Source organism: Dromiciops gliroides, chromosome 4 (assembly GCF_019393635.1).
Source record: "Dromiciops gliroides isolate mDroGli1 chromosome 4, mDroGli1.pri, whole genome shotgun sequence".
Classification (NCBI taxonomy): domain Eukaryota; kingdom Metazoa; phylum Chordata; class Mammalia; order Microbiotheria; family Microbiotheriidae; genus Dromiciops; species Dromiciops gliroides.
Window position 1 is genome coordinate 464,992,367 of NC_057864.1, and position 23,036 is coordinate 465,015,402.

General features: G+C 49.9%; 1 protein-coding gene across 1 annotated transcript in view; it reads left to right on the forward strand.

Annotated features, from left to right (window-relative positions):
- NXN (nucleoredoxin) overlaps nucleotides 1-23,036 on the forward strand; it is a 172,282-nt gene that overhangs the window by 138,982 nt on the left and 10,264 nt on the right. Inside the window, exons 2-6 of the mRNA XM_043999727.1 lie at nucleotides 5,350-5,467; nucleotides 8,423-8,556; nucleotides 10,272-10,372; nucleotides 11,646-11,752; nucleotides 21,415-21,594. Of these exons, the coding sequence (XP_043855662.1) occupies nucleotides 5,350-5,467; nucleotides 8,423-8,556; nucleotides 10,272-10,372; nucleotides 11,646-11,752; nucleotides 21,415-21,594 (640 nt within the window). The remainder of the gene's footprint in view (nucleotides 1-5,349; nucleotides 5,468-8,422; nucleotides 8,557-10,271; nucleotides 10,373-11,645; nucleotides 11,753-21,414; nucleotides 21,595-23,036) is intronic.

Below are 23,036 nucleotides of genomic sequence, written 5' to 3' on the forward strand. Positions count from 1 at the left end.
GAAGGAGCAGGAGGTAGAATGAGGCCAGGAGGGGCAGCTAGGTGGTGCAGTGGATAGAGCACCGGCCCTGGAGTTAGGAGTACCTGAGTTCCAATCCGGACTCAGACGTTTGACACTTACTAGCTGTGTGACCCTGGGCAAGTCACTTAACCCCAATTGCCTCACAAAAAAAAAAAAAAAAAGAATGAGGCCAGGAAATGTAGGTAGAAGCCGGGTTGTAAAGGGTTTGAAATGCCAAACGGGAATTCCTATTTAATCCTGTTGTTAAGAGGGAGACGCTGGAGTTTATTGAGCAGGGGATTGACGTGGTCAGAGCTGCCCCTTAGGAAAATTCCTTTACAGCTGTATGTGGGGGGTAGGTTGGAATACTGGAGAGCCTTGAGTCAGAGAGCCCAGTGAGGAGCCATCAGGTGATGAGCACCTGAACAAGGCTGGTGGCTTCGTGCACCCAGAGAGGAGGGCATTGATAGAAAAGGTTGTGGGAGTAGCATGGACAAAGACTTGGCAACCAATTGGAGTCAAGAGATGAGAGAGATAAACCAAATATTTCCTGGATGCCTCCTATAATAGAATTGAATTGAATAAAGAAGAATTATGGAAAGAACTTTGTAAAGCGTTACGTAAATGGTGGTTATTTATTCCTCCATAGCTTTATTACACTGTAGTGATGGCACTGGGTTCTGAAAGTCCACGAGTGGGTCACAAGCTCTTCAAGTCCCCCCAGGGCAGACAGGCTTTAAGTGAGCCCCAGAAACAAATTGTGTGCGCTGAGGATCAGTCTGTTTGAGTGAATAAGGCTTCCCTACAGAGGCTTGGTCCTAGCATTTCACAAAGCCATCTCCTAAGGAGAGACCACACTAGGAGCTGTCTTTGTTGGGAGTCCTTATACCTACCATTGAAATCAGGAATCTCTTGAAGGATGGAAATAAGGAATGGAATGAGGAAGAACTCATTACCCATAAGATTGATAGAGCTCTAGAGAATATGCTGCCACAAGACAGCAGATATCTCTGTCCCCAGGGATGCTTCCACATGAATAGTCAGCCACCCAGGCATGGGGGCCGGAGCTATTTGCTCTCCTAAAGGCAAGGGATAAATCGCAGGACTCAGATAACCTCCAGGCCTGTAAATTTGAATAATTCCCAGATTACAGTAGCCATCCAATGGGAATTTTTGAGCTTTCTACCCTTTCCTGATTGTAGCATTCTCTGTTTTGCACAAAGGCAGAAAGCCTGATTTTATTTTAAAGCGTAACTTGAAGGATGGGAGAAAATAAGAGCAGCAGAAACAAAGGTGGGGGAAGGAAGTAGCCAGCACAACTGAATTCCTTAGAAGGTGAAGCAAACTGAGGTCAGATGTGTACTAAAATGATCCGTTAAGAGCTATTTTCTCAAGTGCCACAGCAGATTGAAGGAGACCATTAACCAGGGCAGTGGTGAATCTTGGCAAGCGCTCTTCAGATGCATGCGCTTCTCATTTCCAATCAGCCTGCTCGTGCCCAGGAGATTCATCCAAATGGGCCAATACGGGCTGCAAACAGCTCTTCCATGCGCTTTCTGATTCAGACATCAAAATTAATATGTTTGGGTCTTCACAACCACTAGCAAGCATTCCAAGCCCATTCTTTATAGCAGGGTTTAAATGACAGCTAATCCCTGTGTTCTAATTGAGATTGTCTTGTTTTGTTGTTCAACCGCATCTCTCTCAGGGCATTTCAACTGAATCCCATCTGGGGTTTCTCTGGAATGTTGCAGTGTTGGTTTTTTAAGTGGGCGTGACGTCACTTCTGGTCTGGGGAGCCAGCCAGGTTTTCTGGTCCTAGGAAAAGACAGAGGAACGAAGCCTTGGCTCAGTGCTCTTTGTGGACCCAGTAGTTGGGGCTTCCTTCCGCCTTTGCCCTCCAAGGTGACCAACTGGAAGCTGGCTAACACATTTTTGAGTAATCCTCTCGAACAATCCTGTTCTCCTTTTCTTCCCTGAGCCCTAGACTACCATTGGATTTAACAACAATATTAGAACAACAGCAGCTGCAGGTTTCCTTCATGTGTGCTGTGTGGGGCTGGATTTAGGGCAGCCCTTTTGCTTTGAAGAAGTCACACCTTTTGTCAGGCTGTTTCCCAACAGCATCTTTGCCTGAGTAGCCGTGTTGTCTGAAAAGCATCCTCCTCCTGCAGAGGGGACCCTTAACACAGCAGCGCCTACACCCAGGAGGAAGTTCTGTGACTTGTTTTCATTTCTTTCATTTCTGGAGGTGAATTAGTGGCTTTGATTTCATTTAATGACATGGGTTTCAGAATGGCCTGAGAAGGACAGGGATAGGACCTGGACCTGTGATCACATTAAGAAACAAGAGGAGGGGGCAGCTAGATGGCACAGTGGTTAAAGCACCGGCCCTGGATTCAGAAGGACCTGAGTTCAAATCCGGCCTCAGACACTTGACACTTACTAGCTGTGTGACCCTGGGCAAGTCACTTAACCCCCATTGCCTGCAAAAAATAAAATAAAATAAAGTATTAGAAGGAGCTCTCCAGGGACAACATATTAGTTAAAGTGGAAATTGGATACCACCTTGGGGATGAAGTTGGGGGAAAAAAAATTAAAAAAAAAGAAAAAGAAACAAGAGGAGACTCCCTGGACCCATGCACGTCAACTCCTGGAGCACTAAGAGGTTAAGTGACTTGTCCAGAGTCACAGAGGCCACCCTCAAACTCAGGCCTTCCTGGCTCAGAGGCCCACTCTGTATGCTGCCTCAGGCCCAGGAAGCAACCTCCAGTGCTCCTCTCAGGCCAGAGAGATCTGGTCAGGCTTGTGGTGCTTGGCCCGGGAGAACAGAACTAGGAGCAGGCAGTGAAAGTGAGAGGGAAGAAGACCGAAGTTCATTTAGGAAGAACTTCCTAGCAATTGGAGCTATCGCCAAGTGAAAATGGGCTCCTTCTGGAGATAATAATACATATGCTGCCCTTTTCACTGGGTTGTTGAGAAGAATTCATAAGCCTTAAAAAGGAACTCTGTTAAAAAGGGGTGGGGGGGAACCTCTATAAGTCAGCTATTGTTTCCATTTCACTGATAAGGAAATTGAGATTCAGAGATTCTGACTTGTCCAGGGTCACGTAAGCAGCAAGAGTTGGAGCTGGACTTCAAACCTCGGTCTTCCTTCCCACACAGGGCTCTTTCCCCTATACCACCTAATGAGCTCCCTGTCCTTGGAGGTTTTCAAGTCAAGAGGTCAGATGACGAATGATGTCCTATAGAAGATTTGTGTTTTAGGCTGAGGTTGCGTTAGATAACTCCTAGGGTCTCTTCTAATGCTAAGATTCAGTATCAGTGTCAGAAAAAGTATTTTTCAGAGGTGCTTGTGAGCCTGCAGAAAACAGGGGGCTGCACGGGCTTGGTGGAGGATGGTGGGCTCAGGAGGCATGCTACATTCTTCCCTGTCCTGTAACGATTGGAATGACGCCACCTGCTGGAGACTTACTGTAGAAGAGTTCCGCCCATGAAGCGAAGGTCTTTGAGGGCAAGACCAGGAGTCTTTTCTTGGGCATCAGGAAGTGACGTTGGGTAGTGAGAGGAAGAAGGAAGAGACTGGCGCTCGGTCTTGCTCTTTTTTTCCTGAGGACGCTGGTGGAGAGGGGAGCTAGAAATGTGTTCTCCCTTTAATAGATAGGAATCTAGGCCTTTTCTTTTCTCTTTACCAAACTCTTATTCTCCTTAATAAATGCTTAAAAGGCTAACTCTTGCTAAAGCTTATAATTTATTGGTGACCACTCATTAGATATTTTAGACAGTTTAGCTAGAATTTTAGCCCTTAACAGTCCCTCACCACCCAGTTCTGCTGACACTTGACCTTTTCCACTCGCATCCCCACCTCTCCACCACCCTGGCCACCACTGTAGTGCAGCCCTCATCACCTCTCCCTGGGCCTTTGGTAATGGCCTCTCTGCCCTGGTCTGTCCTCTCAACATGATGTCCTTGGCACCAGGGCCAAGCTTTTTTTTTTTAAAGTGAGGCAATGAGGGTTAAGTGATTTGCCCAGGGTCACACAGCTAGTAAGTATCAAGTGTCCGAGGCTGGATTTGAACTCAGGTCCTCCGGAATCCAGGGCCGGTGCTTTATCCACTGTGCTACCCAGCTGCCCCCACCAGGGCCAAGCTTTTTAAACGTCATCAGGCTTGTCTAGGATAAAACAGGATTTCCTTGAGCTGGGCTTTGAAAGAAGCTAGAGATTTTAAAGTGAGGAATCCTAGCCCGGGAGAGTACCTTCTGAGGGCAGGGACTGCTTCCCATTTAGTACTTTGCATCTCTGTTGTATTATCATCGGCACTTAGCAGATGTTTGTTGAATTGAATTTTTATCTTTGGCTTTTGAGCCTGATGTCTTTGAGGCTTTGGCCTTCTGCCAGATTGCATGGCCAGTGTCAAACATCAGCAAATAGAAAACGTCAGGTTTTGAGTGTCAGAGATTAAGGATCCTGTCAGCTCCTAGACAGTTTCTTTCCTTTGTTTATTAGCAAGTTGAATAGAATACAACTAATAACTGAAGATTTCCCAAGTAGAGAAATCAGGGAATGTATAAATATTTAACCTTCCGCTTGACACGCCCATTTCTTTTCCACCCTGGGCTAAGGGCATTCCCAGGAAGCTCCAGACTGTTTTGCTGTATGTGATGATGTAGGGAGCTAATGAGATGCTTCCTTTCCCATCTTCACCTGGCCAGGCATCTGATTTTGTTTGAAAGGTGGACAGCCTGAGGGGGAGGGAAGAGAGAGGATAACCACTCTTCACTTATCTGTACTGATCCCATCTTTTATTGACCATGTTTGCCTCTGGTGAGTGAGGTATTCTGGGGGCTTTCCTAAGGCTACCCCCAAGGGAATGACGGCTTTAGATGGACCACAGCCAACCAGGCTCGTTGTGCAGTATGATGTAAAGGATGGTCATTATTAGCATCAAGAAAGTGTACCTTTTGTATTTTCCTTCATCTCATAGTTGCTCTTAGGCCTGGAAAGCTTGGAAGAACCTGGATGATCATTATCTGGGTGTCTCCGTCCTTAGCTCCTCTTTTAGGCTGGAAGGCTTCCCGTTCATCTTTTTCAGATCCAGCTTGGACTGGAGGACTTCTGGGACCCTTTGATCCTCATATTCCCCAGCAGCAGCTAGCCCATCACAGATGGCAGGCAGGCAGTCAAGCATTTATTAAGCACTCACTGTGTACTGGGCACTGCACTAAACTCTAGGCATGCAAAGAAATGCCAAACAAAACAAAACATCCCCTGCTCTCAAGGAGCTTGCTTGCTGAACGAATCAATGAGGGTATTTTGGGCCTGACCAGCTTCCTCTTTTTTTCTTACAGCTTAAACTATGGAACAAATATAGAATTTCCAACATTCCATCATTGATCTTCGTTGATGCCACCACAGGGAAGGTCGTGTGCAGAAATGGGCTGCTGGTGATCCGAGATGATCCAGAAGGTAACCCCCCCACCCCCCATGGGGGCCCTTTCTGTCTGTTCTTAGCCCCAAACTCCAGGTAAACAAAACACAAATGTGCAATAGTAGAGAAAATTGAATACGGCAATAGGAATATATTCTAAATATAATTGGATTTACTTCACTCTAGGAGGATTCTTTTCTCTATGATGATTGCCGAATTTTCCCAGCTGTGGCCAGTCTTTATTTAGAGGTAAACTAGTATGAACCACTATGGAGTGAAGGGAGCAGAACCAAGAGAACAGTAGTTAAAACCACCACAACACCAATAATACCTCGGGTGTGCCGGGCATGCTGCTCTAAGTGCTTTTTACAAATATGACCTCATTTGATCCTCACAACTACCCTGGAAGGGAGGTTCTGTTTTGATCTTCATTTTACAGTTGAGGAAACTGAGGCAAGCAGAGAGGTCCAGTGACTTGGCCAGGGTCACACTGCTAGTCATTGTCTAGGGCTAGACTTGGACTCCGGTCTTCCTGAGTCTGTGCAGTGTCTAAATTATACGAATGGAAGAAACCAGAACAAGAACAAAACAATCAAAACTGAAAGCTGTGAAATTATAATGGCCACATCTGACCCCAGAGAAAAGGCTTGAGAATGTATGCACCAAACCTTGAAAATAACACAGGATTTGGATGTTCCTGTGTTAGTTTTGCGGGCTCTCTCTTCCCCTCTTTCTTTCTTTCTTTCTTTCTTTTTTTCTTTTTTTTGCAGGGCAGTCAGGGTTAAGTGACTTGCCCAGGGTCACACAGCTAGTAAGTGTCAAGTGTCTGAGGCTGGATTTGAACTCAGGTCCTCCTGAATCCAGGGCTTTGTCCACTGCACCATCTATCTACCCCTCTTCACCTCTTCCCCTCTTTTTAATCCTTTGTTATAAGGGGAAGGGAGGAGAGGGGAGGGCAGGGAAGGGAAGGGATAGATACACTGTGAAATGTAGGTAATGTAAAAACAAACAATAAAAACATTTAAGTGAAAATTGTGATGTCCCTTGGGAGAGTCTTATCTGGTGTGCCTCTCTCATCATTAAGTCATTTTACCTTTAAGTGGCACCTCACAGATTGCTAAGCCATTTCACATGCCTTGTCTCATCTGCTTCTCCCTGCAGCCCTGTGAGGGAGTAAAGATGCCACACTGGCTGTGTGACCCTGGATGGATCACTTTCTGAACCTCAGTTATCTCATCTGTAAATGAGGAATAATAAGAGCACCTCCTTCCCTGGGTGGCTGTGAGGATCCATTGAGATAATGGGTATAAAGCACTTGGTGAGCAGTAAGGCTCCAGGTCTCAACCAGTAGCTCCAGTTGTCCCCGTTTTATGGATTAAGCCACTGAGGCTCCCAGAGGTTGAAGATCTTGCCCGGGGCTCAGCCCTGCACTCAGTCCCTCAATCAAAGCATCCATCAACAGTTAATCATTATGCACTTATCAGTTGCTTTCTCAGCCCCAAGCCCTTTGCCAAGTGTTGGGGATACAAAGTCACTAACCATTACTCTCTGACTGTGACCCACAGTCAGGGCTCCTGACTTCTAAATTCTTGGCTCTTCCTACTGGGCCACCCCTACTGTGCCTGAACCTGGAATGTGACTGCAGAGAAAGGGAAGCTGGGCCAGGAGAGTGTTCTCACAGAGCGACTCTGAGCCCAGTGCTGGCTTTAAGAGCCATTTTGTCAACAGATGTCAAAGTCTGGGAATTACAGGCCTCTCGGAATCAGCACATCATGTGGTGTTTGGAAACAACCTTCAAACAAAGCCATATGAGGCATAGACACCTATGGCAACTCCTCTGCCTCCAGCCAATCTGGCCCCTCCTGCTGTGCTCGAGAGCATTGGGCAGCGCAGAGCTGAAGAGGAGGCTGCACCAGAGCTTCGTGATCGGCCTCGTCTGAACAGGACTGGCGTCATTCACGACCTGTTCTGTTCCTCAGAGGTGTGGAGATGGGATCCTCAAAGCCTGTGCCAGCAGACAGGAGCTCTGGCTGATTCTCCTGAGGCCCAGGGGTGGCCTGACTGAGTGTCCATTGCCAGAGGACCAGCCACGCTCACTTGGGAAAGGCTCCTTACTAAGCTGGTCACATGACGGAAGATTATTGCTGTTGTTGTTGTTGCTGCCATAGCAACTTTCAGCAACTAACTTTGATACTCTGGAGAGAGGGCCTGGGTTCAAATCCTACCTCTGACCCTTCCTGCCTGTGTAACATTGCACAAGTGACTTCACCTACTTGGGCCTCAGTTTCCTCAAGATGCCTCCTAGCTGTGGTCCTGTGAGAGACTAAGTAAAAAATTACCTCCCAAGTTATATGCGTTTGTGTTGGTGAAAAGATGGCCCCCGCTGACCAGATTACAGCTCTTGGGGTGGAAGGTGCCTGTGCTTGCCTAGGGTGATCCCTTGCTTTACTTGCACACGGGGCTGCTCGAGCCTTGTTTCTTTTCGCCCTCACATTGGGAGAGGGGAGAAGCGCATGGGCACAGGGCTGCTCTGATGCCTTCACTCAGGTGCCAGGACCCAAGCCAGGTGTTTTCCCCTGCACCCCTTCACCACCTTCTTAGAATGGCAGAATTCATTAGCTGGGAGCTGCCCGAGGAGAGAGGCCGCATCGCCTGTGGGCTCTGCTCCCTCGAATCTGGCAGAACCAGAGATTCCGAAGGGCTGGTCACTAACGCTGCAAATGTTTAGATAGCGTTCTCATCCTCTGAGGAAGATCAGGTAAGCGTTGTTATTCCCATTTGGCAGATGGAGGCAGGCTCAGAGAGTGTGAAGGGGCTTGCTCATGACCCCGTAGCCGATAAGCACCACAAGTGGGATTGGACCAGGGGTCCTGCTTCCATGACCTCCCCACCCATGCCAGTTTCTAGATCAGACACGTGCTGCCATTGGGCTCAAAAGCCAGGTGTCCCTCAAGCCAGAATCACCTGTCTGACTGTGCTTACCCCTGTTTCAGGTCTGGAATTCCCTTGGGGGCCCAAGCCCTTCAGTGAAGTCATTGCTGGGTCTTTGCTTAGAAATAACGGCCAGTCGCTGGACAGCAGCTGCCTGGAAGGGTCTCATGTGGGAGTTTACTTCTCTGCCCATTGGGTGAGTACTTCCCCCGTCGCCCCCACCATGATGTTCAGGCAGGAGGAAGGATTGGGTCACCAGAGGCTGGCTGGCTGTGCAGGGAGCTTCCTAGGCATGGGGGGGTGGCTTTTCCCAGCCTTTGGGGGTGCCCGGTGTATTGTTGGCACTACATAGCCATAAAGCCACAATCAATACAAAGAAATTATTTTTTGTAACTAAATATTCTTTGGTTAAGACCATTCCTCCCCTCCCCTTCCTATCGGGCCCAGAGTAACCATGAGGGATTCTAGGGAGGCCAACAATAGCTTATGTTCACAGAGCACCTTAAAGCTTCGCAAAACACTTGCCTCATAACAGTACTGTGAGGGAGACAATACATGTATTATAATCACCCCCACTTTGCAGAGAAGTGAGATGAGGCTCAGAAAAGGGAAGGGATTGGCCTAGAGTCACCCAGCACCCAATAAGTGTATACCGTGCAGCCTTCCTGCCTGCCAGCTGTCAGTAGCATATAGAGAGAATGGACCTTCAAAGAAATTTTTTTTGGAGGCAATCAGGGTGAAGTGACTTGCCCAGGGTCACACAGCTAGTAAGTGTCTGAGGCCAAATTTGAACTCGGGTTCTCCTGATTCCAGGGCCAGCACTCTACCCACAGTGCCACTTAGCTGCCCCCTTCAGAGAAATGCTAAGGCAGGAGGAGCTTACTCAATATTTGACACTTGGTATCTGTAAAGCATTTATTTTTTGTTTATCCTTTTTTTCTCTTTGTGGGGCAGGTAGGGTGGGGTGGCTTGTGTTTGGGGCTGGGTTTGGGCTTGAGGCCTCCTGGGTCCAGGGCTGGTACTTTGTCCACTGTGTCACCTAGCTGCCCCATGATGACATCTTTAAAATAAAGTTCAGGGGCAAGAGGAATGCACTGGAAGAAGGGGAAAGGGAGAGGTGGAATGGGATAAAGTAGCTCACATAAAAGAAACAAGAAAAGGCTTATGGAGTAGAGGGGAAGAAGGGGAAGAAGCAGGGGAGTGAGTGAGCCTTACTCTCATTAGAACTGGCTCAAAGAAGGAATAACATACACACTCAAATGGGTATAGTAATATATCTTGCCCTGAGGAAAAGTGGGAGGGGAAGGGGATAAGGGGAGAGGTGAAGGAAGGGAGGGCAGATTGGGGGAGGGGGCAGTAAAAAGTAAAACACTTTTGAGGAGGGATAGGGTGAGAGAAGATAGAAAATAGAGTAGATCTCAAGGGGTGGGAATAGTATGGAGGGTAATACAGTTAGCAATGGTAACTGTGAAAGAAACAATGAGCAGGATGCTATCAAAAGAAGGACTTAGGAAAAATGCAATACAGATGGAAGTATATTTTTTTTGTTAGTTCCTGTTTCTAAAGTTATTTTGTCTGTTTTCTTTCACAACCTGACTGATATGGAGATGTTTTTCATGACTGAACACGTATAACTTATATTGAATTGCTTGATTTCATAGGGAAGAGGGAAGAGAATTTGGAACACAAAGTTTTAAAATATCAGTGTGAAAATTTGTTTTTACATGTAACTTAGGGAAAATTCTAAATAAATTTATTATTAAAAACTAAAAAAAAAAATTCACATCTGGGCACAGAGAGTTTGTTTCTGACCCTTTCCTGGGCCAGGTTGTCCACCAGGTAGCCCTTCCTAGAAATGGAAGAAGGTATTTTAAGCATGTTAAAAGTATAGCTTGTCTTCTTTATTGTCAGTGTCCGCCTTGCCGAAGTCTCACCCGAGTCCTAGTGGAGTCATACCGGAAGATCAAGGAGTCGGGACAGAAATTTGAGATTATTTTTGTTAGCGCCGACAGGTAATATTTGCTGTGTACCTGGAGGTGTCTTCTTCCCTGCTTCCCTAAGAATAGATATCCCAAGTGACACCCCCCTCCCCTCCCCGCCATGATTGTTGCAGAACGGACAGACGCCTTTCACGCTTACTCTGTAGCTGTCTGACTAGAATATGAGAGAAAATCCGTCCTGACTTGAAGACTGAGGCATCTCCACACTCCCTCTGCCCTTACCTGTGAAGGGAGGGGGTTGGGCCAGAGATCTCCCAGGTCTCAGCCAGCTCTGACATTCTTTGGGTCTCTGCTAAAGGGCAGAGTGGGCCTAAATGAATTCTCAGATTTGTTTGGCTTTCTGGTGAAGGACAGAGGAGTGTGGTGGCGTGGGGATGGAAAACAGCCAAACATTTGCAGAATGGTCCACTTGCTTGGACTGGGAAAGTAGCTTGTTTCTTCTCCGCTGCAGAGAGTCAGTTGGAGTTGGGGGCTTTTTGACGTGCAGGAGGCCCCTGGGTGAAGAGTCAGAACAACAGGAGGGCAGAGCACACCGGACACTGGGGAGGGGGCGGGGCTCCGCCCACTGGCTCTGCTCACCCAGGAGCCAGGCCGTCTCCAACCTCAGGCTGTGCCCTAGGAGCTGCTCTTGCCGGCCCTTGGCCTCTCCAAGTTGGGACTGAGCCAGCACCCTGGGGTATTGGGAGGGACCATGTGCCCACTCGCCCCATCTCAGCTGTCTGTTCTTCACCTTGTGTACTCATCTGGTGCCAGTCCGCGAAGCATTTAAGCCTCTCCTCAGTGCTTGGCACTGTGAATCTGAAGAGAAAATTAGACTGGGGTCCTGCCCTCATTGAGCTTTCAATCTCTGTTCTCTCCTGCCCTCGAAGGGGATAACACTGTGTGCCCACAGGGCCTGTGAAGTTCTAGTGCCCGCATGCCACTTGACCCTAAAATAGGGCTCCTTGGCAGCTAGACAATAAGAACTGCAGCAGGGAATGGGTTGTTGTGGTGCGGGTTCCAGGCCTCTTCCAGATGGCCTTTCCTTGCCAGAAGAACGGAAAGAGATGGGTGGAAGTGGTGAAAGATGGGAGAGATGGAAAGGGCTTGGCCTTTTATTTGGGGCTCTACATTTGACTAGACATGAAGCCTTAGAGCTGACTGGTTCCCAGGATGTCTGGGAGGGGAAATGGCAAACAGCAGGGTGTCTGGTTCTGGGCAAGGCTTGGAGAGGACTGGTGGGAGGCCAAGGGGGAGTGTATGGCGGGGCAAAGCCATCCTCATTTGGGGGCTCTTTCCTCCATAGGTCAGAGGACTCCTTCAAACAGTATTTCAGCGAGATGCCTTGGCTCGCCGTCCCCTACACTGATGAAGCCCGGAGGTCGCGTCTCAACCGACTCTATGGCATCCAAGGTAGGAGGGGGTGCAAAGCCCTTTCCAGAGGGTTGTCCCTCTGCTCCCCTGGTGGCCTTGACCTTCTTTGGGAAGATACAAGAAGCACATTTCTCACATTCCAAGTCACCTTCCAAAGAAACAGAACAAGCCCTTGCAGGGCCCTGGCCAGGTAGCGCCGTGCCCTCCCTTCTCACTTGTGCAGCCCCAGTCCAGCCCTCAGGGCTTCGGCGAATGCCATTCTGGCCGCCATCTTTGGGCATCCCGGGAGGCATTGCTCCACCCTCATGCTCGCGGGCCCTGAGAGTCTCACCAGGTGTGCGGGCAGATGATGGCTTGTCTGTCCACACACGTGCAATTGTCTGATGGGCATAGATTTCTGGAAGTAGGAGTAGAGAGGCAACTCCTTGACTCAGAAAGGGTTTTCCTTGGGGTGAAACTAAGTGACCTACGGAGATGGAGGACATCCCCATAATACCCTTAGCCTCATCAGCACCACCCTGGAGGTAGCCAGCATGCTCTTCAGAGGCAGGTCTGGGCTGAGGGATTGGGAAAAACTAAGGCAGAACGGAGCCTTGGATTCCGCAAACATTGATCAAGCACCCGATGAATGCAAAATTCTAGGAATACAAGGAGAAAAAGAAATGATCCTTGCCTTTAAGGAATGTTCGTTGTACTTGGTGGAACATGGATACAGATATGTACTTATGAAACATCAACCGAGTAACACAAAATACTATTCAGAGACAGAACAGTAACAACTCAGGGATTAGGAGAGGCCTGAGCTAGGAGGTGGCCCCCGAGTGGTCCTTTCCAGGAAGCTCCCCTAAGGCTGCTGATGGGGATGGGAATGAGCTCTCAGGCTAGCCTGCCTCAGATGTCACGTGTACAGAGGAGAACAACCGGAATCAAGACTGGAAAGGGTGTGGAACCCGCCTGTGAGATTTTTCAGTGCCAAGATTGGACTGTCTCTCCTACGGGCAGTCGGGCACTACTGAAGATTTCTGAAGAGGGGAGTGTCCTGTTCAGAGAGGAGTTCTAGGGCAGTTGTGTGAAATCATCCAGCCCTCATTGGACAGATGAGGATGCGGGTGAGGTGACTGCCTCAAGGTTTCACACATGATTTGTGGTAGAATTTATCCATGTGCCCTGCCTCCTACCCAGGGCTTTTTGGAGGGAGTTAAACCTTACTTGTCTGCATGACCCTGGGAATGAGAGATGGCAGAGCTGAGATCACACAATCCTCTCCCTCAAAGCCTGCTCTTGGCCAGGCCACGGTACAGTGGACACACCCCTGCCCTCAGAACTGGCAATCCTGTTTGCCTCTTTAGTTGTTCTTGCAAAGGAGGGGTGAGCTGATCAGAGAGAGGGCAAGAGTGAGGGTAACACTGGGGGTACCCACTGAATATAAAAGGACCTCAAGGCGGTCTTGTGGGCACAGCCTCTGTGAAGGATTAAGATGAGTGGCCTGGGGGCAGCTAGGTGGCGCAGTGGATAAAGCACCAGCCCTGGATTCAGGAGGACCTGAGTTCAAATCCATCCTCAGACACTTGACACTTACTAGCTGTGTGACCCTGGGCAAGTCACTTAACCCTCATTGCCCCACCAAAAAAAAAAAAAAAGGTTAATGTGGAGTCATCCCAGAATAAAGCAGGCCTCCTTTTGAGAGCCAGAGAGGGGTTAGTAGCGAGGCATCTGCCCGTGCTCAGAGCAAACTTTCCTCCCAAATCTTTTACCTTTTGTTTTTTAAGGAACAGGCATTTCTCTGCCCTCCTTCCCACCTCCCTTCCCCATTCAAAACAGAAGCAAAACAAAACCCTTGTAACTAATGTGTTCAGTCAAGCAAAACAAAATCCCACGTTGAACCTGTCCCAAAAAACGCATCCTTCCTTTTGAGTCTGTTGCCTATTTGTCAGCAGACGGGCTGGGCTGGTATGCTTCATCACCAGCCCTGTGCAGTTGTGGTCCATCACTGCATGAGCGTTCTTCAGTTATTTCTCTTTATAATGTTCTTGTTATTGTTATAAAGTGTTCTTCTCATTCTGCTTCCTGTGCTTTGCATTAGTTCATGCAAGTCTTCCCAGGTTTCTCAAACCATCCCCATTCATAGGGTGGCCAGGTGCCCTAGAGAATAGAATTCTGGGGGGCAGCTAGGTAGCACAGTGGATAGAGCACTGGCCCTGGAGTCAGGAGGACCTGAGTTCAAATCCGGCCTCAGACATTTGACACTTACTAGCTTTGTGACCCTTGGCAAGTCACTTAACCCCAATTGCCTCACAAAAAGAGAGAGAGAGAGAGAGAGAGAGAGAGAGAGAGAGAGAGAGAGAGAGAGAGAATAGAGTGCTGGGCCTAGAGTTAGAAAGACCTGAGTTCAAACCCAACGTCGGACACTTACCAGCCGTATGATGCTGGAACAGTGAACCCTGTTTGCCTCACTTTCCTCATCTGTAAGTGGGGGATAATAATAGTTCCTGCCTCCCAGGGTGGTTTTGAGACTTCAGTGAGATCATAATTGTTAAGCACTTAACATGTGAATGTTAGCGGTTACAGTTTATTCCACCAGCCCCCATGGGATGAGCGCCCCTTCCCTTGCGTCCCTCTCCTCCTGCTCTCTTTCAGGTATAGACACACTTTCGTGACTTTGAGGTGTAGTCCCAGACTGTCTTCTAGAACAGACTGACTGGCCCAGCTCATAGTTCCCCGAGCAGCACATTAATATGCCTGTTTCCTCTTCCCCCAGAGCTTTTAGCCAGACTGTAGGCACAAGGAAGGGCTTAGATAATTACAGGCTTCCTCTCTGTTACTCGGTGACCCCGGGGCCCATGCTGGAAGAGATGGAGGGTCTGGACTATAACAGATAGGATTTGAACAAGCAGCAGGACAGAGGGTGTTTGTATTCGGGGGCCAGGGCAGCTAAAGGGAACGGATCATGTTGGGAGTCAGTGAGGGATGAGGCTGGGGAAATCCTACTTCAGAAATGGAGGCCCCAGGGAAGTCTAGGCCCCCTGCTTTACAGAGGAGGAAACCGAGGCTGGGGGCAGAAGCAAGTGTACTGCACTCAGGGAGTAATCTTCCGAGGGATAATCTGAAATGAATTCATCTAACCCTGGATGTTGGGTACTTCCCACTGCATTCATGGTCAGGTTATGGAGGTCTTTGGGGGCCGGGCTTTGAACTTGGGGCTCTATCCTTTGGGCAGTAGGGAACCCTTATAAAGTTTGGGGCTAGGGAGCTGATGGGTTTTTAGACAATTAACCTGGCAGCAGGGGGTATGAGATGGGAGGCAGGTGATCCAGTGAGGCACCTGATTCCCATCATGCTGCCAACCTGCTCCTGGAGGCCCAGGTTTGTGAAGAGATGATGACTTTGGCCCTATCTTCTCGTTTGTGACTCACCCACTACATGAGGTCAGTCTGCTGCTGCCGCAATGCTTGCTGTCCGCCAGTGACGTGCATGGCCTGAGGAATGTGAGGCAGCCCCGGCAGGGCCTGGAATGAAGAGAATGTATCTCCCGCAGAGGCTCGGGAGTGAGTCTCCTGCCTGCTCAGCGAAATGGTTAAGGGGGGGACTGCTTGAGGGGTGTTCCCTCTTACTACGTTATCCTCTTAGGCCCCATCTCCCCTAAAAGACTGTTCGTTCTTAGCAGTTGTGTGTCTTCTTTCTCACAGACTGTTTTTTGTGAACTCTTTGTTGTTATTGATTAATCTGTTAACTCTGGAGGTCTGTCCCTGAGTAGAAGCACATGTTGTTTGTCAATCCCTGTCCTGGGTTGTACATCTTTCTGAGCATTCAGCAGCATTGTTCTCCCAGACTTCCCATGGCCCAGCCTTTGAGAGCATCTCGCCGCTCCCAGCCGTGGAAGGAGCAGCCTGAGGGTTGTCAGAGGCAGCCTGGGAAAGCCGTGTTACCCAAAGAAGCCTTCGAGGCCCTGGACTGGCTCAGTCTGGAAGGGCTGCAGTGAGTGACTCATGGGCCAGGGCACCTTGTTGCTTCCCCATGGAATTCCCCAGCCCTGCCAGACCCCAGTCCTAGTCTTGCCTCCCTCTGTCATAGCAGATGAGAACACTGGGGCCTTGGGCTTGAGATTTCAGGCCCCATTTACCTCTGGTGGCCCAGCCTTTCTTTTCACAAGCTCCATCCCATCACAGAATAAGAGGCCTTATGCAAACTCCCATCTGTGATGAGGAACAGACACCTCCTCCCTCTGATCGCCATTCCACCTACTCACCGGGTCTCTAGGACTGACCTTGGGGACCCATCTGCCACTTCTCTTGCGCATCTTCACTGGCTTCTCTTTTCCCTAAAAATGGGGGTCTCCTTTTACCTAAAAAACATCTTCCTTCAAGCTTGACCCTCCCTTAAACTACCCCCTGCCAATAGGTGGAGTTTCATTGCGGGGGTGGGGGGGTGAGTATTCTATGTTTGATATCTCCACTTCTTTGACATAATATGAATGAATGAAAAGGCAGGATTTCTGTGTTTACTGGGTGCCAGGCGCTATGCTGATTGCTTGGGCTACAAGTAAAAGGCAAGACAGTCGCTGTTCTCAAGGAGCTCACATTCTGTTGTAGGTGAGGGGCAATATGTACATGAGGTTCCAGCTACAAGGTGGAGGGAAGGCCCCCACACTCCTCAGGGCACAGAGGCATCCTCTTGCATGTGGTTTCTGTTGACAAGACCATATCCATTTCAGACATTGAACAATAACAGTGCCAGGGACTTTGAGGGTAGCAGAGGCTGCTGATGAAGGTGCTTTGCCAATTCCTTCTCCAGCTCATCTGACACATGAGGAAATTGAGTCAAAGAGGGCTAAGTGACTTGCCCAGGGTCACACAGCTCATAAGTGTCTGAGGCCAGATTTGAATTCATGTCATGCTCCCAGATATTGGCCGGGGGGCAACCCTCGAGGAGAGAAAAACTGTCTGCTCAGCACCCACCTTCGTCTGTAGCTACAAATGGTGCGGTGGATAAAGCACTGGTCCTGGATTCAGGAGGACCTGAGTTCAAATTTGGGTTCAAACCCATGACACTCTGGTTGAGCAGGCAGCAGCACGTGAAAGAGGGAAGGTTTTCAAGCCTCTCCAATCAGGAGCTGATTTCTCTCCAGGGAATTGGGATATCATGTAGTTGTTGGAAGGCGTGGCTCCCTTTCAGAGGGCTGGGGAGAGACCTTCGGGCCTTCAGATGCATCCCATCGCTCAGGTCTTGGTGCTGGTAGCAGAGAGCCCCTGGGCTTGCTCCTTCCCTCACTGTGAAGACAAAAGTGGCACCTCCCTCCTGATGCCTGTTTTTACAGCCACGCCTGCTTATTCTCCTGTACTCTGCTAGTCTGGCCGAAATGGCCTTGCTATTCCTCAGACGGGAGGCTCCGTCCCCTGTATCCTTGCCTTAGCACAGGCCATCCCATGCACGCCCCCTCTCCTCTGCCTCTTAGAATCCCACGTTTCCTTCCAAATTCTGCTTAGGGACTGACTGACACCTTCTAGACAAAAGCTTTCCTGACCTCTGGCTTTTGTTTACTCTCTCTTTTGTATAAATTTATTTATATACATGTGTGCCCTAGTGGGATTGAAACTCCTTGGGAGGAGGAACTGCTCCCAATTTTTGTCTTTGTAATGCCAACCCTACCCCCCAAATACACACACGCATATACATACATACCCACACATACATATGTACACACATACACATACATTTATAGACATGCACACAGAGCTTGGCACATGCTTGGTACTTAAAAGCTTGCTGAATGATTAAATTGAAGTATAGAAACCCATTTATTTCTACACAAAAGTTTTGTAGATTGTTAGTAACATTTTGAAGAAATCAGTTAACAAGTCTTTGTTAAGTAGTAACCATTTGCCAACACTGTGCTCAGTGTGGGGGACACAGAGATCTGAGTGAGACCACCCCTGCCCCCAGAGAGCTCCCCTTAGCTGAGGGCAAAGAGAGCTTTTCTAACATTTTTGCCTAAGGCCCACAATAAGTTTGCATAATAATTAAGTAATCAACAATCTTATAATAAGGAATTACTGTGTTCCAAATACTGTTGTAAATGCTCAAGATACAAAAAAAAGTAAAATGGAGGGACAGCCAGGTGGTGCAGTGGATAAAGCACCAGCCCTGAATTCAGGAGGGAGGACCTGAGTTCAAATGCGGCCTCAGACACTTGACACTTACTAGCTGTGTGACCCTGGGCAAGTCACTTACCCCTCATTGTCCTGCAAAAAGACAAAAAAGAAAAAGTAAAATGAGTCCTTGTCATCAGTCAATCAGTAAACATTTATTTGGTGTCTACTGAGTGCTAGACACTGGAGATTCAAAGAGGCAAAAGGCAGACCCTGCCCTCAAGGAGCTTACAATCTAATAAGCTTTTACTCCTAAATATAAATGGAGAAATACAAGATAAATGCAGGGCACATAACAATAATGACTGCAGACCATGTCAGTTTAGAGCTAGAAGGGACTTTAGAGGACATCAAGTCCCAACTCCCTCATTTTACAGAAGAGGAAACTGAGGCACAGAGAGGTTCAATGACTTGCCCAGGACCACATAGCAAGAATCAGGTGGGATTTGAACTCGGTTACTAGATGAATCATCCTAATCTTAAGGAGGAGGAAAATGAGGTTAAAAGACTTGGCCAAGGCCATGCCTGCCTCGCTGTCGGAGAGCCAAGATTGCATCTGACTCCAGTCCAGCCTCCTTCCCCTGTGCCAGGTTGCCCCTGTGTTTGGGTCACCACCCCTCTCCCAGAATCCTCGACCAGGGTGACATGCATCTGCTGCCTCCACAGCCAGCCCTCTTCTCCAGGAGGCAGAGTTTGCAGATCTTTCTTCTTCCACCTTCTGGTGTACCCACTCCAGCTCCCTCCCTGGTTCAGTGTTTTTATGCTGCCCTCTGGTGCTCAGAGCATCCATTACAAGACCCCACCCAAGGCTACTTTTCTTCTGGCTCCCCGGCCTCCAGCGTGGCCCGTGGGCTAGCCCTGCGGGCAGCCTGCATGCCCTCTGTGGGATGACATTACTCAGCACCCTGCCCTTGGCTGGGCCCTTCCCTCCCATGTGTGTGCTGTCTGCCCTGCTCAGAGCTGGTGAGCCTCAAGAGCAAGGCCTGACAGTGTCCCCCCCTTCCCTGGTACCTCCAGCACTTAGCACTGGGCTTGCTACAGAGGAGACTGAAGAGCTGCTTTCGCATTCGTTCATTCACCCTCCTCTTACTCTCCAGTCAGTCGGCCCCATTTGGGAAGGTTCTGAATTCACACACACCCCCCAACTCAGTAACTTAAGGGGAACCCGGTGGGCAAGCCTCCCCTCTCGGGTAAGTTGGAGGGCACCTCCATGACCAAGAGCTTCCTCGATCATGCTGGGTGAGAACTTGTCCAAAGAACCAGAGAGCTTTTCTTCTGGAAGAGGGATTTCGTGGACATGGTCCTGTCCCAGCTCTTCTGCTTGTCCACCCACATGGCCTTGGGCAAGTCACCTGACTTGGGAGGTTGGACTTGACCTCTCAGGCCCTTTCAGCCCCAGATCTTTGATCCTATGTGGCAGAGGAGAAACGATGATGTAGAAGAGAAATGAAAAGATCTGCTTGGCCTCCTGAGGCCAAGACCAAGAACAGTGGGAGGCAGTGACAGAAGCAAATTTGGCCCAAGGGGAAGATCTTCCTAACAATGGGAGCTGTCCAGGGTGGGAGGGCTACCTCAGGGTCCAAATTGCCTTCTCCTCCCCAGTCATCTTTATGCAAAGGCCACATGTTGGACCTGTTTTGGAGGGGATTCCTGTTCAGGCAGGGATAAGAGCAGATGACCTTGAGTTTAAAACACGGTGGTCCAGGGGCAGTTAGGTGGTGCAGTGGATAGAGCACCAGCCCTGGAGTCAGGAGGACCTGAGTTCAAATCCGGCCTCAGACACTTAACACTTACTAGCTGTGTGACCCTGGGCAAGTCACTTAACCCCAATTGCCTCACTAAAACAAAACAAAACAAAAAAACATTTGCTATAAAATGAAGGGCATGGCAAATGGCCTCTGAAGTTGATCCCTCTGTGATGGGATGGAGTCTGCCTTCCCTTCCCCAAATAAGACTTCCAGGGGATCAGAGAGCTTCTTATGAAGAAAAGATGAGAAGCTCATTGTTCAGGGAACACACTGCATTCCACACAGCCACCTAAAAGCTCACAAAATCGTATTGGCGACATGTGGGATGTGTTATGAGATGGCCGCCCTCAGTAACACATTTCCCTCACAGGTGAGCTCCTTAACACATTAATCTGCTTCTCCTAATAAGTGTGAACATGATTTATGTGTTTATCCCTTTTGCAGATGGAAGTGGGGGGCTGGGGGAGCTGGGCCTGCTGTCCTGGTGATTTCTAGAATACCAGAGCTGCCTTTTTAACGTTTTGGCACGGTCCCCACAGAGACATGACCTAAGGGTGCAAATTACCCAGCAAAGGCCTGGAAATCTATAAATATTAAAGTGCCCTGGATTTCCCGGGGCCACATGAAATGCTAGTCTCCTCAGCCAGGAGCTGGCAGGCAGGTTGTACAAGTGTCTCGGGATGCTGTGAAAAGAGGGGTGTGTGGGGGGGTGCTGGCTGCCTGCAAAGGGCAGTCTCCCAAGGGGGTTGGATGGGGACTGCCGTTGTCACAACACTGTTGGCAGGATCCCTGGGAAGAGGGGAGAGGAGGACAAGTGAAGGGAGGGGATGGTTCCTGGGAGCCTGCAGCCCCCCAGAGGAGGGAGGTCTGACCCCAGTTTCCATGAAGGACTCTGCCAGGGCCCGTTGTCCACTGCTGTTGCCCCAAGCCAGGGCTCCTGAATCTGGGGCACCAGCAAGATACAGGAAGGAGAAGAATCTGCCTTTTCCTGCCCTGTATCTGATAGCAGATCCGTGGATTCGCCCTGAGCAGTGACCAGGTGTGGACAATGATCCACACCTCCTTCCCTGCCCACATTGAATGCCAGGAGCACTCTGCTGGTACTGGGGAAGTATCTAATGCTTAGTGCCTTGCCCTGGGCTGCAGGAGTGAGGCAGGGGGAGGCGGAAATGTCAGGCATTTACTCTAGGCCTACTGTGTGTCAGGGTCCAAACCCACCCTGGGGGCTGCAAAGACCAAAGTGAGGCAGCCCCTGCCTTCCAGGAATCTGTTTTGTAACCAGGAGATGTGTACATGCGCACACACATATGTGTGTGTATACACTCACTGATAGATGCACCCCTTTGTCTATGTGTATGGACACATTCTGAAAAAGCCAGATGACCCAGTGGATAAGTCGCATCCCATGTCAGACACTCAGAAGCTGTGGGGCCTTGGGCAAACCACCAAACCTCACTGAGCCTCCGGGGACAATAATAGCATCTCCTTCCCAGGCTTGTTGTGAGGAGCACAAACCTTAAAGTGGTATCGAAATGCCAGCTACAGTTATTTTAATTGATATGAGGGGGTCTGTGACCCACTTGGAGAGACAGAAGGGAAGGACAGCCCACGTCCGGATGGATGCCAGCCCCTTTTAACACACCTTCCTGTTCTGTCTTCCATTTTATTCCGTCTTAGTCTCACTGGGGGCAAGGCCAGAGCTCTCAGTGCTTTGCTGTGGGGCAGCCTCAGCAGATGTGCCTGGCTTTGCTCCCTGCTGGACAGGACTTCAGACTAGCCAGTCTCTGTCTCTTCTCTTTCCACTCAGGCATCCCCACCCTCATCGTGCTGGACCCAAAGGGAGAGATGATCACCCGGCAGGGGCGGGTGGAGGTCCTGAATGACGAGGACTGCCGAGAGTTTCCCTGGCATCCCAAACCTGTGCTGGAGCTCTCAGACTCCAACGCCGTGCAGCTCAACGAGGGCCCGTGCCTTGTTCTCTTTGTAGGTATGGAGCCCAGCTGGGGCCCCGGGCAGGGGCAGGAGGCAGCTTCCTTTGACTCAGCTAGTTCTGGGCAGAACGAGGCCCCCTCCCTGACAGCCTCTTTCTGTCCTTAACAATGCCGGACCCAGGCCTTTGTCTCTTCCCAACCACTTTGCTTTTGACCCCATTGGTTTATTCATGGCTGTCCTCCCTGCAGGACCTCTGCCCGGCCCCCTCCCTTGTGGCTCATTGACTTCCAACTGAGAATAGGTCAGGCCGGGGCTGATCTCCCTCATCCCTCCACTGCGTACCCCAGACAGCTGACAGAAGCCTCCCTTGGAGGAGGCAGGCTTATCCCCGCAGCCGGGGGGAGTCTTTGGGCCCTTTCAAAGCTCTGCAGTCGTGATGGGGCGCTCTGCTTAAAGCTTTTTCTTATCCCAAGTGACTGATCATTCGTGTCACGAATTGTTCAAGACACAGCCCCAGGTTGGGATTACCAAATCCCGCCAGACTTCCCAGAGGGCTCCAGAGGCCCTGAGAGACCTCCCAAGCTGGGCATCCTCTGTCCCAGTCCTTTGGGGGCTGCTGGGAATCCAAGGCAAATAAGTCCCATGCTCAATGACCTGGCAAGCAAGGGCTGTCCGACGGGTGCTTCTCTTGTGTTCACCCTGAGCAGAGAGGAAAGAGAGACCGTCCTGGATTTGGTTTTAAGGAAGTCCCATCAAACCTCTGTCCAGACACCTATTCCTGAGCACCCTCTCTGGGTGTACCCAGCCCTGAGGGAAGTTTCCCTTCTCAGATGAGCTTCACACACACACACACACACACACACACACTGATCCAGCCCCCCCTCATTTTACAGCAGAGGAAATGGAGTTCCAGGGAAGCAGGTGACTTACCCACAGTCACAAACAGTGGGCACAGAGCAGGGATTTTCCCTCGTGCCACAGTCTCACAGCACAGGCCTCTCACCAGCCCTCAATCTTGTGGCCCGTGGGCATGCTCTGGTTTATCTGGGGCCTTCCAAGTATAGCTCCCTGAACCAAAGCCCATCCATGATTAAGCAGGAGGGCAGCACATGTGGCGGAAGGAGCTTCCGGCTGGGCTCAAGGCCCCACACTGCTGCTTGTGAGCTCTGGGAGAGGCAGTGCAAGTGCGGCACATGGGGTGAGGCCCTAAGCCTGTACCCCCGCCTCTGCCACTCGCCTCCATTCCTTGGGCAAGTTGCTTCGCCCTCTGGGCCTTGGCTTCCTCTTCTCTAAGTGAGGGGCTGGCCTCGAGGCCCTCTGAAGGCCCCTCCAGCACCACATGGGTGTCCTGCATTCCCACAGTCCTTCGTTCTCAGGGTGAAGGGCAGTGGGGCCCAAGGGGGCGATGGGCCTTACCCAGGGCTGCACCGTGAGCTTAGAGGAGCAGGCAGGGCCAGGACCCAAGTGTCAGGTCTCATGTGCCCCAAGCCAGTGCTT